Here is a 13,530-nt window from a genome sequence, read left to right as displayed (position 1 = left end):
ACTGTTCGCTTTGGACTGAGTTACATATATATTTTACTAACCTCACTGTGACTAAACTTGGGGACTGCTCAGTTAAATGGAATATGTGATCAAAACCAAACACCAAGTTCACAGAAATCCAAAATGAAGACAAACTCAATGCTTCCAATTACTTATTTCCCCAAAATTCTTAAGTAGGTTCTACTTAACACTAATAGGCACTGTGCTAAGTGTTTTATATGCATTATCTTGAATCCCATAAAGCCCCTATCAAGGTGGTTATTATCCTCACTTTTAAAATGAAATTATTGAAATTTACACATCATTCAATTAGTAAGTGGCTGGTCTGTGACTACTGTTTTGGTTAGATATTTGTTTTTAAAATATTTTTCATTAATTTAACATTTAAATAATTATAGTTATTATTCTTTCTTAGAGGGAATAAGCCCATAATTAAGCTTAGATAATCCTTAAGGTTGTTAATCAAAGGCATTATTATATCTTTCACTCTCAGTACCTGAATACAATTAGAAATGCTATTGCCCAAGCTTAATCATTGTTTGTAAAGGTAAAATAGGTATCACTGGCTAGGAGTTGCAAAACCAATGACTTGGAATGCAATACTTAATTCTTTCGTTGCTTCAGCCAGTTAAGAACTGTATCCCCTGCTTCCCTAGTCTGCAAGTTGCAGAGAAAGTGTGGTTGTTCCCTACTGTGAGAAGAAAGGTTGAGAATGAATGGTTTAGTAATTCCTCTTGAGTTCACACAACACAGCTTTGACACCAGGTTTTCTGACTCAGGCTTTTTCTACCACCACCTGCTCTTGCATGTTAGAGCCAGGGTAATATGGAATAAGATACACGTTCTGTGTGTGAAGTACTATGCTAGATGTTCTTAAAGTCTTGTAAGCACATTGTTCAATAATTTTATGGTGGAAAAAATCAAAGTTTTATACTAAACGGAAAACTGAAATTTACACATCTGGACTATCCCCTATTGACCAGCATGAGTATCTAGAAAGAATTTGGCAAGCTGTCTAAAAAGCTTATATGAAATGAAAATCTGGCAGGATGAAAAGTTTGAAGGAAGAGTCTAATTACTGAAATGTATTTTAGTACATGTGTATTAGGAAAAACCTTGAATACAGCAGAGAATTTCAAATTTTTGAATGCCAGAGGACAGAGAATTTTATACAACTATTCAATCAACTTTAATGGAAAGTCTTTTTTTTTTTTTTTTTTTTTTCTTTTGAGACAGAGTCTCACTCTGTTGCCCAGGCTAGAGTGAGTGCCGTGGCGTCAGCCTAGCTCACAGCAACCTCAAACTCCTGAGCTCAAGGGATCCTCCTGTCTCAGCCTCCCGAGTAGCTGGGACTACAGGCATGCACCACCATACCCGGCTAATTTTTTTCTATATATATTTTTAGCTGTCCATATAATTTCTTTCTATTTTTAGTAGAGATGGGGTCTCACTCTTGCTCAGGCTGGTCTCAAACTCCTGAGCTCAAACGATCCGCCCACCTCGGCCTCCCAGAGTGCTAGGATTACAGGCGTGAGCCACCACACCCGGCCGAAAGTCTTATTCTATATACAGTCATGCATTGCTTAACTATGGGGATATGTTCTGAGAGCACTGTAAGGCATTTCTGTAGTTGTGCAAATATCACGGCGTGTACCCACCCAGATGGTATAGCCCACGACACAAACTTTTGCCCTGAAAATAACACAAACTTGAGTGACTCAATACTAAAAACAGAATTTATCCTTTTGGCTAAATAAATCAGCATACAAATTCCTGTATGTACATGAACTACCAAAATATATCAAATGGCACCCATTTCTTAAACTGGTAACAAAAACTTACTGATGTTAATCTTGCTTACTCTAAAAGTGCCCCAATGGATTTCTTTAAAATAATCCACCTGGGTGAGTTGAGGGTAAGTACAGAGGAGACTGGCCATATATGGTGATCACTGTTGAAACTGAGTGATGGGCAAATGGGGGGTTATTTTACTATTCTCCCTACTTTATGTATGATTGAAAATTTCCAATGTCCCAATAAAATCTTCTTCTTCTTTTTTTTTTTTTTTTTGAGACAGGGTCTCATTCTGTGCCCTGGCTAGAGGGCAAGGGCATTATCATAGCTCACTGCAACCTCAAACTCCTGAGCTCAAGCAATCCTCCCACTTCAGCTTCCTAGAGCGCTAGGATTATAGGCGTGAGCCACCGTGCCTGGCCTCCTCATCTTTGTTTTAATACAATAATTCAACAAGTGAAACAGCCAGTGAAAATAAACTTTAATCTCCACTTACACATTTTAGCAGCTATTACAACTGCATTAAACAGTTGGAGGGAAACAATGACTTATTCTTACTTTAAATTACATCAGGCCTAACTCATTACAAATTTGGACATTAATCTCAAAGAATTCCATGAGGTGTCAAATGTACCAAAACAAGACAAAAATGGGTTAGAGCCACAACTTTTAAAAGCAGGGAAGTAGGATGAAGAGAAAAAAAAAAAAAAAAAACCAAAAAGACAATATAGGAAAATAAAATAATGTTCAGAAGAGAAAAAACATTTTATATTGTAAGCCAAAATATTATAGGTATAGTAACAAATCAAGATTACTCTAGCAAGAACCCAAAGTGGAATCTGATTTGCATTCATTACAGAAAAAGGAAGGGAAAGTTAATTTTGTAGTTTACTGTAATTAAGAAAGCCTTGGCTGGGCACGGTGGCTCACACCTGTAATCCTAGCACCTTGGGAGGCCAAGGCGGGAGGATGGCTTGAGGCCAGGAGTTTAAGACCAGCCTGAGCAACATATTGAGACCCATCTCCACAAAAAAATAGAAAAATCAGCTGGGCATGGTGGTGTGCACCTGTAGTCCCAGCTACGTGGGAGGCTCAGGCAGAAGGAGTGCCTTAGCCCAGCCCAGGAATTTGAGGCCACAGTAAGCTATGATGATGCCACTGCACTCTAGCCTGGGTGACAGAGTGAGACCCTGTCTCAAAAAAAAAAAAAAAAAAAGGAAGCCTTGAAGTTACCTGAACGATTTATATTTTTAACTTAAGACAAAATATAGTGTAAAAATCTAGAATTATTAATAAGAAATAAATTATTTTGAAATTCTAACTTATTTCAGAAAATTTAAGATTTAATAACTAAATTGATTTATAGAATAAACAAAGACTATCAATTCAGCAATAAAAGTGCTAAATAAATCTTCAGATAACAAGTGCTAAAATTAGCCATAAAATTTTCTCTGAACCTAAGTTTGAATACTTTCATGAAATATGATGTTTATATCATCCTAAAAATGATCATAAATACTAGCCAAAAGTACTCACAAGTCAATACAAGGTTTTCCCAGTCTTAATACAAAATAGGCCTTGAGAATTCTGGAGTAGAGCATAATACTGATCCAAATTTTAAATAGTAAAGATCTTGTTAAAAGCAAAATCCTCTATTACCAAATTTTTTTCCCTGAAAAGGGACAGTGAAACCACTCATTATATGAAGCAAGGAATTACATCAAGATGACAATTTTACTTTCTTGATGTTTAAAATTAGATTTCTTTCCTGTTAGAAACACAAAATAAATATTTATATAGGGATCACCCTTACGCACAGCAACTTGCAGGGGTGGCAGGAATGACTGCACTGTCCTGCAACCAAGCTGCTAAAAAATATTTACATAACCATGAGCTTCCAGGGAAAATTTTTATACTTAGTTATTTCAAAAGTGCAGAGGGCTCAACATAAATAAATGTTCTAACTCATCCTCACAGTACATCATTTCAACACTACAGACATTGTTCAAACTAAACCAAATTAACAACAAAAATATCTAAATTTCCTCTAAGAAGGAAGTAGTATCTTTTTGAAAACTTCTATGGCATTGCATCTTTGTCTTTCTCAAAGTACTTCCCTCCCACCTTACATTCATTACCGTACATGTTCTTCTGCAAGAACTATCTGCAAGAAGAGCTATCCTTTTTATCTAAAATGTCACTGTGCCTTGTATTCTGTTGAATATGAAAGTGGAATTTCAATAACTCAGCAGGCTGCAATGGAAAGCAAAGCCACAGCAACTTTTAACCCTTTCAGGGCCATCAACTGCTCTGAGATCGAGAACCTCTTGAAAGCTATGGACCTTTTCCCAGAAAACTGTACCTACACAATTTTGAATATAACCCCGGGGATCTCCTGAAGCCCTTAGGAGGTCCAAAGACCCCAGTTAACAATTGTTGGCACGGTAAAAACTAATAGTCAATCCATTCTTCAACTGAACAGAACAGGGCTAAAAAGAGGGAGTTGAAGTTCAAGTTTCTATCAGACCAGTTAGGCTACTCCCACACTACAGCAAAAAGATAAGAACCAGACATCTTCTAACCATCTACTAACAATCACAACAAGAAAACTAGCCAATCAAAACAAACAAACAAACTAAAAATTCTCTTCAGGAAAATGAGTAGCTTATTATTCACTTTGCTATGCCCCACGTGAAGCCCTTGATACTGAACTCTGTTTTCTGCTCTGAGTACAGTCTGTAAGTCCTGTCCAAATACATGGATCTCCCAACCAAGTTTTTATTGCCTCATTCTGAACAACTGGGAATACTACACATTTGATGAAAGCCTATAAAAGAGATATAAACTAAAAGAAAAAAGATCTTAAAGGAAAGAGATGATCCAGATAACAAAGTTGGGGGGGGCACATATCTCCTCCACTAGCAATAAAACTTCTAATAAGAGTTGGGTGCAGTGGCTCACGCCTATAATCCTAGCACTGTGGAAGGCCAAGGTGGAAGGATTGCTTGAAACCAGGAGTTCGAGACCAGCCTGGGCAATGTAGTTGAGACTCTGTCTCTACAAAAAATTTTAATAATTAGCCAGGCATGGTGGCACGTGCCTATAGTCTTAGCTATTCGGGAGGCTAAGGCAGAAGGATTGCTTGAGCCCAGAAGTTTGAGGATGCAGTGAGCTATGATTGTGCCACTGCACTACAGCCTGGGCAACAGAGCAAGACCCCATCTCTAAATAAAAATAAAGATAAATAAAAAGAAGTACTGATACACGCTACAACACAGATGAACTATGAAAAGATTATGCTCAATGAAAGAAGCCAGACACAAAAAGCAATACATTGTATGATTCCATTCATATTAAAAGTCCAAACAGGCATACAGACAGACAGAAAGTATATTAGTGGTTGCCTAGGGGTTGGGGGAGGGACTAAAGGACAGGGGATTCTATCTGAGGTAATGAAAATACTCTATAATTAGATTGTGGGGATGGTTGCACAATCTGTCAATATACCTAGCAGTTCCCAACCTTTTCGGCACCAGGGACCGGTTTCATGGAATACAATTTTTCCATGGACTGGGGGTGGGGAGTGGGAGCCGGAACTCTGTGGCCCCAGGGTTGGGGACTGCAGAATATATCAAAACCACTGAATTGTACATTTAAATGGCTGAATGTTATAGTATGTGGATTATATCTTAATAAAACTTTTTTAAAAAAGATATAACATATAGAGGATCTATCTTAGACTTATAATAATCAGAGTTTCAGAAAGAAAGGAAGGAAGACATTTTATATACACGATATACATACGTAATCATATATATATTAGGTCAAGGGATAGATACATATATATATAGAGAGAAAAAGTATGTCAAGGGATTTATGGCAAAACAAAAATAGGGAATTTTCTAGTCTTCAGCTCAAAATTGACCCCTCAAAAGACTTACAAAGTACCAAACACAATAAACGAAAAGACTCAGACCTACATTCAATAGTTTTAAATTTCACAATAACAAGGATAATGAGATGATACTAAGTTTCCAGAGAGAAGAAATAAATAACAATATCATCTATAGACAACAAGAAGCAGACTGGCATCAGACTTCTTACCAGCAATGTAGAATGCTAGTATATAACAGGGAAATGTCTTCAAAGTTCTGAGGGAAAAGAATTTAACTAGAATTCTATATTCAAGCAAACCATCAGTCAGTGAGTAAGATGAAAACAGAAAAATTTTTAAGACATGCAGGACCCAGAAAGTTTACTTCCCATACAGTCTTTCTCAGGAGGTTACTTGAGGGCATGTTACAACAAAATGAAGGAATAAACTTTAAAAAGAACAAGATGGATAATCCCAGAAACAGTGGAACCAACTCAGGAATGTAACAAAGGTAAGTCACAATGTCACAGCTTGCATCATACCTACACTGCAATCAGTTAAGTCTGGGAGCATTGCGAAAGAAGGCTCATTTGGGAGGAAAAAACAGATTAAGAACTTAACACAAGGTGTTAATGACTGATGATGTAAGATAAAGAAAGATGATTAGAAACTAAAAAAAAAAATCATTCAAGAAAGGAAATGTAATCATAGTACCCTATGTGACTACATGGTCAACAATAATTATAAACATGGTTTATTGATAGTCAACTTTAGAATATACCTTTAAATAAAGCATGGAAGACTCAAATAGTTACAAAACAGAGAAATAAGGTTAGTTATTACCAATACAGCACTTATGTGCCAGACACTGCTCTAAGTATTTTACACCTAATCCTCACAATAACTACACATGGTAAGCATGGTTATCATCTCTATCTTATAGATGGGGAAACTGAGGCATTGAGAGATTAACTAACTGGTCCAAGTCATACAGCTGGTAGTGGCAGAACTGGATTCAAATTCAGAGTTCATGCTCTCAATCATTACACTATGTTGCCTTGCAGAATATAGATATTATCAACTTTGACAATACAAAAGTAAAAGTACAAGTAACACCCTTTTCCCCACAGATTTTGATGCAACCCAGCAGAAGTCATGCCAAAAGTAGAAAATTCTGAGGGCCGTATTCACAGATGCAAGGAAAACTGATTTCTTTCCTTTCTGTTAAGTGTGGCAATCAATGGTAGATTCATATGATCTCCCAAGACTGTTCGGAGTCCCAGTAAACCCTCCCTTTTTTACGTTCCTTAAAGAAATGTACTGTTCTTCTTAGAACTTAATTATACTCTGCCCTGTTGCTAAAAAAAGAAAACAAATAAAATTTAAAAAGGAAAGAGTGAGGCTATTAATATTCTCCTCTTACATCAGGAATCAAGGGATAGTGTCTCTAGTTAATAGCATGGAACAGAAAGACTTAAATATATTGAAGAAATTGAAGAGATAACCAACAGTAATACAACTGTGGCAGGTGGGGGAGGAGAGGATGGTAAGTGAGATATATTATCTATTAGACCAGAAAGGCAATTTCAGATATATAATATCAAAACTTGATAAATCAAGAAATAGTAGCATAATCATATTATTTAGTCATATGGCTAAAAATTACTAACAGAAGTAAAAATAGAAGCAGTTAATGGATTAAAAGTGGTTCTCCTAGGGTAACAGAAAGAGGGGTAGGGAGAATTAGGTCAAGAGATTTATTTTTTCACTATGTATCCTTCTAAGAATTTAACAATTTATTACTCTGATTAAAAACAGAATATCTGACACATAATAGTTGGTTTCTTTCCTTAAAACTACATATAACAGCCAGTCATGGTGGCTCACATGTATAATCATAGCACTTTGGGAGGCCAAGGTGGGAGGATTGCTTAAGGGCAGGAGTTCAACACTGGACAACAGCAAAATTCCATCTCTATGAAAAACAAAAAACAAAAAAAACTACACGTAACTAGAAGGAAAGTTTGAGTTCACCTAGCCAGCCAATTCGTTTCACAGTTAAGATGTGGGAGACTGTATTTTCCATAGATGGCTGCATCATTATCCCTCATCCACATGCTCTCCTTACAACATGACATTGTCATTCCTCCATGTAGAGGTGGGGCCTATGTTCTCCCCACTTAAATCCAGGTGGTCCTGCTGGAGAGCTCATATAGAGAGATTAGAGAGAGAGAAAGACAGACAGATACAGACAGACACACACACACACACACACACACACACAGTGAAAGGAAAGGAGGAGAAGGGGATAGAGAGAGCAGGAAGGGGAAGAGAGGTGCAGGTGAGGTATACCCAAAGAATATTCCTAGCCCAGGTGTTAGCCTTATCAGTGAGCCTTCAGTTTTTTGATGTCCAATACAGTAGCCACCAATCACATGTACCTATTTAAACTTAAATTAAAATTGAATAAAATTTTAAGATCATATTTTCAATCGTACTAGTCACACTTCAAGTGCTCAACAGCCATGTGTGGCTTCTATCAATACTGTATTGGACAGGGCAGATGGAAACTTTTCCACCATCACAGAAGGTTCTATTTGTAGCGCTGTTTCAGTAATTCCAGTCCCCAGCCTTGTAGCTGCCCCTGCTAATGCCTGGTGAAACAGAGATGAGCTATCCCACTGAGCGCTGCTCAGAATTCAGATTCATGAGCAAAATAAAGGTTGTTTCCAATCACTGATTTTGGGGGTGGTTTGTTCACAGCCATAGTAAGAGGAATACACAGAAACCAAAGCTCAGAATGCGAAGTAAGCTGCCAGAGCTCTGGAGAGTCCACAAAACCAGGTAAATGGGAGAACTAATCTCATTTCACTTCAATGTCCAATAAGTGTTTGTGAACAAATCAACAAGAAAATCCTCAATATTTGAACCCTCAGTATTTTTAACCCCAAGTACTCTGCCACTATGCACCAGAAGAGTTGTATCTACTACTCCAGAAAAAAGTTTGTTGTTTCCTGGCTCTGAAGGAACAACAGGAATCTCAGAAATGTCAGCTCCCATGAATTAGTGGCCAAAAATACAAGTCTTAGCTTATTTCATTTACTAGAATCACCATCTGAGTTAGTTGAAGCTCCATTTGCTTTTCCAGAAGTATTTTGTAAGTCTTAACATTTTTTAAATTAAAAAGTCAAAACACACAGAGAAAACCTCTGGGAGTGTTTACCAATATTAAAAAAAGGCTGCTTTCTCTTTTAAACACTTCCTTACAAAGCAAGGTACTTTAAATAAAGTACAATTTTTAATAATTTGAACTAACGAAAGTTATAGTATTTTGGTATTTAAAAGAATTTCCACCTAAACACGAATATAGCAAATATTATGAGACTTTATTTTTAATAATGAATAATGAAGCTACACTGAAACAACCTGGGAGGTAGCATAGATTCTCCATCTGACCACAGCACAAAGCTGGACTTCATGTGTAGATGATAAAAATTTCCAGTGAGCCCAAGCCTAAGCAGACATGCCATATCAAAATTTCCATGTGGGCTGGGCGCAGTGGCTCATGCCTGTATTTCTAGCACTCTGGGAGGCCGAGGTGGGAGGATTGCTTGAGGACAGGAGTTTGAGACCAGCCTGAGCAAGCGCGAGACCCCATCTCTACTAAAAACAGAAAAAATTAGCTGGGTGTGGTGGCACATGCCTGTAGTCCCAACTATTCAGAAGGCTGAGGCAGGAGGATTGCTTGAGCCCAGGAGTTTGAGGTTGCTGTGAGCTAGGCTGATGCCCCAGCACTCTAGCCCGGGCAACAGAGTGAGACTCTATCTCAAAAAAATAAAATAATGTAAAAAATTGAAAAAAAAAAAAAAAAGACATAAAATTTCCATCTGTAAAATTAGATGGTTAAAGAATTACTGTTAATTTTTAGAACTGTGATATTGGTCTAATAGCAGTGTTTTAAAGAGTTCTTATCTTTTAGAGATACATATCAGAATTATAGATAAAATAGTATCAGGGATTGGCTTGAACTTGAAACTGAGCTGGGGGGGATGGTGTAGAAAAGTACAGATGAAACAGGGTAGCCATGAGTTAGTGACTGCTATAATTGGTAATGGGTAGTTCATTATACTCTATTTATACTTAAAAATGTCCACAGCAAAAAAAGTTTAAAAAAAACAACAAACTTCTCTAGCTAAACGTTTTTGTTTGAAAGGCAAAGTAAGGGTCATCAGAGTATGAAATGGGGGCAACTAGAATTTCACCTATTAATGAGAACCAAAATGTCGGAAATAAGCACAAAATGCCTCTGATCTATACAAATAATTATCACTCTAGTACATATACACAAGTACTCTCAAGTGAGGATTACAGTTGAGTTAGCTGACTCATACTTTAGAATGCTAATTTCTTTGCCCACATACAATAACTGCTAATAAAGCCAGACACACAAAAGGCAAAAGGTTGCTGAGGATCTAATAGGATGGGAAAAGAGAGAACAGCTATGTAAGACATGAAGTTTATCAGTAATCATCATAACTTTTTGAAGAGTCATTTCCAGTATGTTTAGTGGAAAGGCCATAGGCTTTGGAGTCAAACAGAGACCAAGTTCTACTACCACTTACTAGCTATATGAATTTAGCCAATTTAGCCTCACTTTTCTCCTCATAAAAATAAGAGTGGTAGCTACATTAAAAGTCTTGCCTTGATGATTGAAGAGAGATAATTTTCAAGTCCCTTGGAAGCAGATTCTTCAATCCCAGCCAACAACTTGCCTGTAACCTTGTGAGAGACCCAGCTAAACTGCTCCCAGATTCCAGACGCTCAGAAACTGCCTAAGATAATATGTTTATTGCATTAAGTTGCTACATTTTGGGGTAATTTGTTACACAGCAATAGATAACTAATACATTATACTTAGGGTACAATTTGTCTATTATTTGATCAGCTAAATGCTAATCAAATTTAGAAAAATTTTTTTCTAAATACAGTCCTTGAGCATCTTGCTATGTTACTAGATTATATAATGGAACTCCTTCATTCATCTGAATAGAGTGCTCATCACCTTGTAATGGCATGTTTATAAAGCAGGGTATTATACCTGGTATTGAACTTGAATCTGACCTTGCTTGTATGCCAGATAACTGTGAGGGTAAAAATCTAGACCCTTGTGACACGATTCAGTACCTCAGGCCTTACACTATACCACATACACTCTATCTCTGTATATACACACTATATATGGGCTCTATAATATATCTTAATATTAATAAAAGTACTATTATTCCTACCTGAATGAGGCATTTGCTCACATCACTAGCACAGAGTGCTTTGTTACAGCTCAGTGACACAGGGAGCCAGGTCAGGAACATCAGGATGACTAGTGTAAGCATAACAACATAGTGTGACTTCATGTTTCTTCAGAGACAATCAGTAACTGCCAGGAAGCTAAACAAACAAAAAGAAAAAGAAAAAACACAGCCTTAATTCAAAGGCAAGTGCTAGGGTAAGAACAAATACAACAACAAAAAGAAAAACAAAACCCAAGACTCACTGTTTCAAAAGACTTTTGAGCAATCATTCAAAGATCAGTCTCAACGAAAGCTTAAGCATTCAGAAAATAATTTTATATAATCATGTCTTCATAGCCATTAGTACTGAAGCCAGTAATGTCTTCAAGGACCTAGAATACTAAAATTCCTCGGACTACCCAGAAACCGTGACTGTGAAAGTTAAAGTGAATATATCTAAATCCTCAGAAACCTGAAGTATATCAAGCAAATAATTAGTTTCAGTACTGCATTGCTACTATTCAACTTTAGTTTTAGGTCCATTATTTAACTTTAAGCCAATATAAAAACTGTTAATATTGTATTATAATTTAAAAACATTTAATATTTTAATTCTTAAAATCAAAACAAATTCTAAATGGAAATTGTTCTAGTTATTATCTAGGCAAAATAAAACAGTTCAAAGAGAGTCTACAGAGTCACTCTTTAGATAACTGAGCAAATAAAAAAGGAGACAGTAAATTATTAATTGCATTAAAAACTCTAGGTATCTTGACATTGACGGGGGAGAAAAAATAATAAAAAAAAAATAAAAACTCTAGGTAATTTACTAAACTGTGAAGATACGCTTTAAATTATACTAGTAAGGAAGATTCTTCGAAGTTATTATGAAGATATATTATAGTTCAAAAAGAAAAAAAAAAGCCAGCCCAACAAACTCTGACCGGGGTTAAACAGCCAAAATGGTCATATGCTTTAAAAAAGAGACGATCATGGAGTTAAAACACTCCCCGCCCAAATAGAATCAATTAAAATAAATGACTAATGATGTAAGTGGGTTTGCGGGGCCTTTATGATCACTCTAAACTTTTATTCTAAGTTTTGCAAAGTACAACAAAGGAAAAGCAGTAAGAGGGTGAAACGAATGAAGGGCTTTGTACCCAGTGTGACTCGATTTTGAAAGAGAAAGCCCTGACGATGGTTACCGAGGCCCACAAAGCATTCCCTAAAGGCCGTTAGTAACCCAATTTTCTAATTTATTTAACACCACATACCAAGACGGATGATTTCTGGAGCCACCAGTGCATATTTGCGGAGGCCAAAGAAGGCATTTGAAAACTAATTTTTCGGGAACTAGTTTTCATACTACAACCACTAAAACGGGGATTCCCTGCCCTCTCCCCGCCCCTCGCCCCCGTCTTCTAGGGTCGTCTTTTGAAGTGTTTAACAAATTCATCTTACTCCTAAAATCTTACTGGAAAAAGTATTCAAGTAACTAAGGCCATGTCCAAATCAGGGCTGCTTGCTTCTTCCTAAGGAACTCGACACAATAACGCATCAAAATTGCTTTTCATACATCCTGACCAGACAGGCGACCTGTGGTCCCTAAGGGAGAGCGCACTGACAGCGCCCGGGGCAGAGCAGAAACGGCAACCTCCGCACAGCTGCACCGAGCCAGGGGCCGGGCACCCATCACCCCCGCTCGGCGGGCGTGGGCCGCGGAGAATGAGGCTTGACGAGGGCCGGCAGCAGCGGCGGTTGGGAACCAGGGGGCCGCAGAGATGCCGCCCGCTTGCGGGGACCCGGCCTGCGCGCCCGCGCCGGGGACAGACCACCGGGCACCACCACTCTGTCCGCCGCTTAGCCCGGCCCAGACTTCTCCCGGCCCCCAGAGGCCCGAGCTCGGCGCCCGGCGCCTCCCGGGCCACGGAGGCTGCACCCTTTCCCGGCCGCTCCCGCTCACCGTGCGCCGCGGTGCCGCGAGGCCGCTGCCCCTCGTCCCCGGCGGGTCGGCCGAGCCCGGGGCGTGCGCGGCGGCTGTGAGAGCCAGGCCAGGCCGCGCCTCCCGCCGTTCCCTCCGCGCAGTGCCCGCGAGTATCGGGCACCTTAAAGAGACAGGCCCCTCCGACACCCTCCTCCAGGCTCCTCGCTCCCCCCGTTCCCTCCGCCCTCGCTCCTGCCCAGCCGCCGCCAGCTCCTGCCAGGAGGCGTCTCTCACTCCCCAGCGCCGCTGTCAGCACGCAAGCCCCGCTCGGCCACGCCCACGCACAGAGCCACGCCCATCCGACCCCTTTCCCCCGCAGGCCACGCCCCCCCGCAACTGCGCGCCAGCCGCAGGCGTACGCACCGGCGGGCTCGGGCTCCCCGGGGCGATTTGCTTCTGCGCTCTTGGGCTCCTGCGGCTCCGACCGCTTGGGCTGCCAGCCTGAGGCTCTAGCAGACTGTCCGGGTGAGACGCGTGCTCTGGGTCCCTACGTTGCAGTGCTAAGAACAGCTACGCAGGGTTAGAGGCTGGTCCCGAGCCAGTCACTGAGCCGAGGACGTGCGGTATGGTAAAAATCGGCTCAGGGATGC

General features: G+C 39.4%; 1 protein-coding gene across 1 annotated transcript in view; it reads right to left on the bottom strand.

The window, feature by feature from the left end:
• The window catches only part of TWSG1 (twisted gastrulation BMP signaling modulator 1), a 48,958-nt gene extending 35,853 nt beyond the window's left edge, over positions 1-13,105 (bottom strand). The window contains exons 1-2 of the mRNA XM_069468265.1: positions 12,920-13,105; positions 10,957-11,113 (exon numbers count right to left, since the gene is read on the bottom strand). Coding sequence (XP_069324366.1) covers positions 10,957-11,079 — 123 coding nt within the window. The 5' untranslated portion in view covers positions 11,080-11,113; positions 12,920-13,105. The remainder of the gene's footprint in view (positions 1-10,956; positions 11,114-12,919) is intronic.
• Positions 13,106-13,530: the final 425 nt, after the last annotated feature.

This window comes from Eulemur rufifrons, chromosome 5 (genome assembly GCF_041146395.1).
Source record: "Eulemur rufifrons isolate Redbay chromosome 5, OSU_ERuf_1, whole genome shotgun sequence".
NCBI classification, from domain to species: domain Eukaryota; kingdom Metazoa; phylum Chordata; class Mammalia; order Primates; family Lemuridae; genus Eulemur; species Eulemur rufifrons.
The sequence above is the reverse complement of the archived record's forward strand: the minus strand, read 5'-3'. Positions and strand labels throughout refer to the sequence as shown.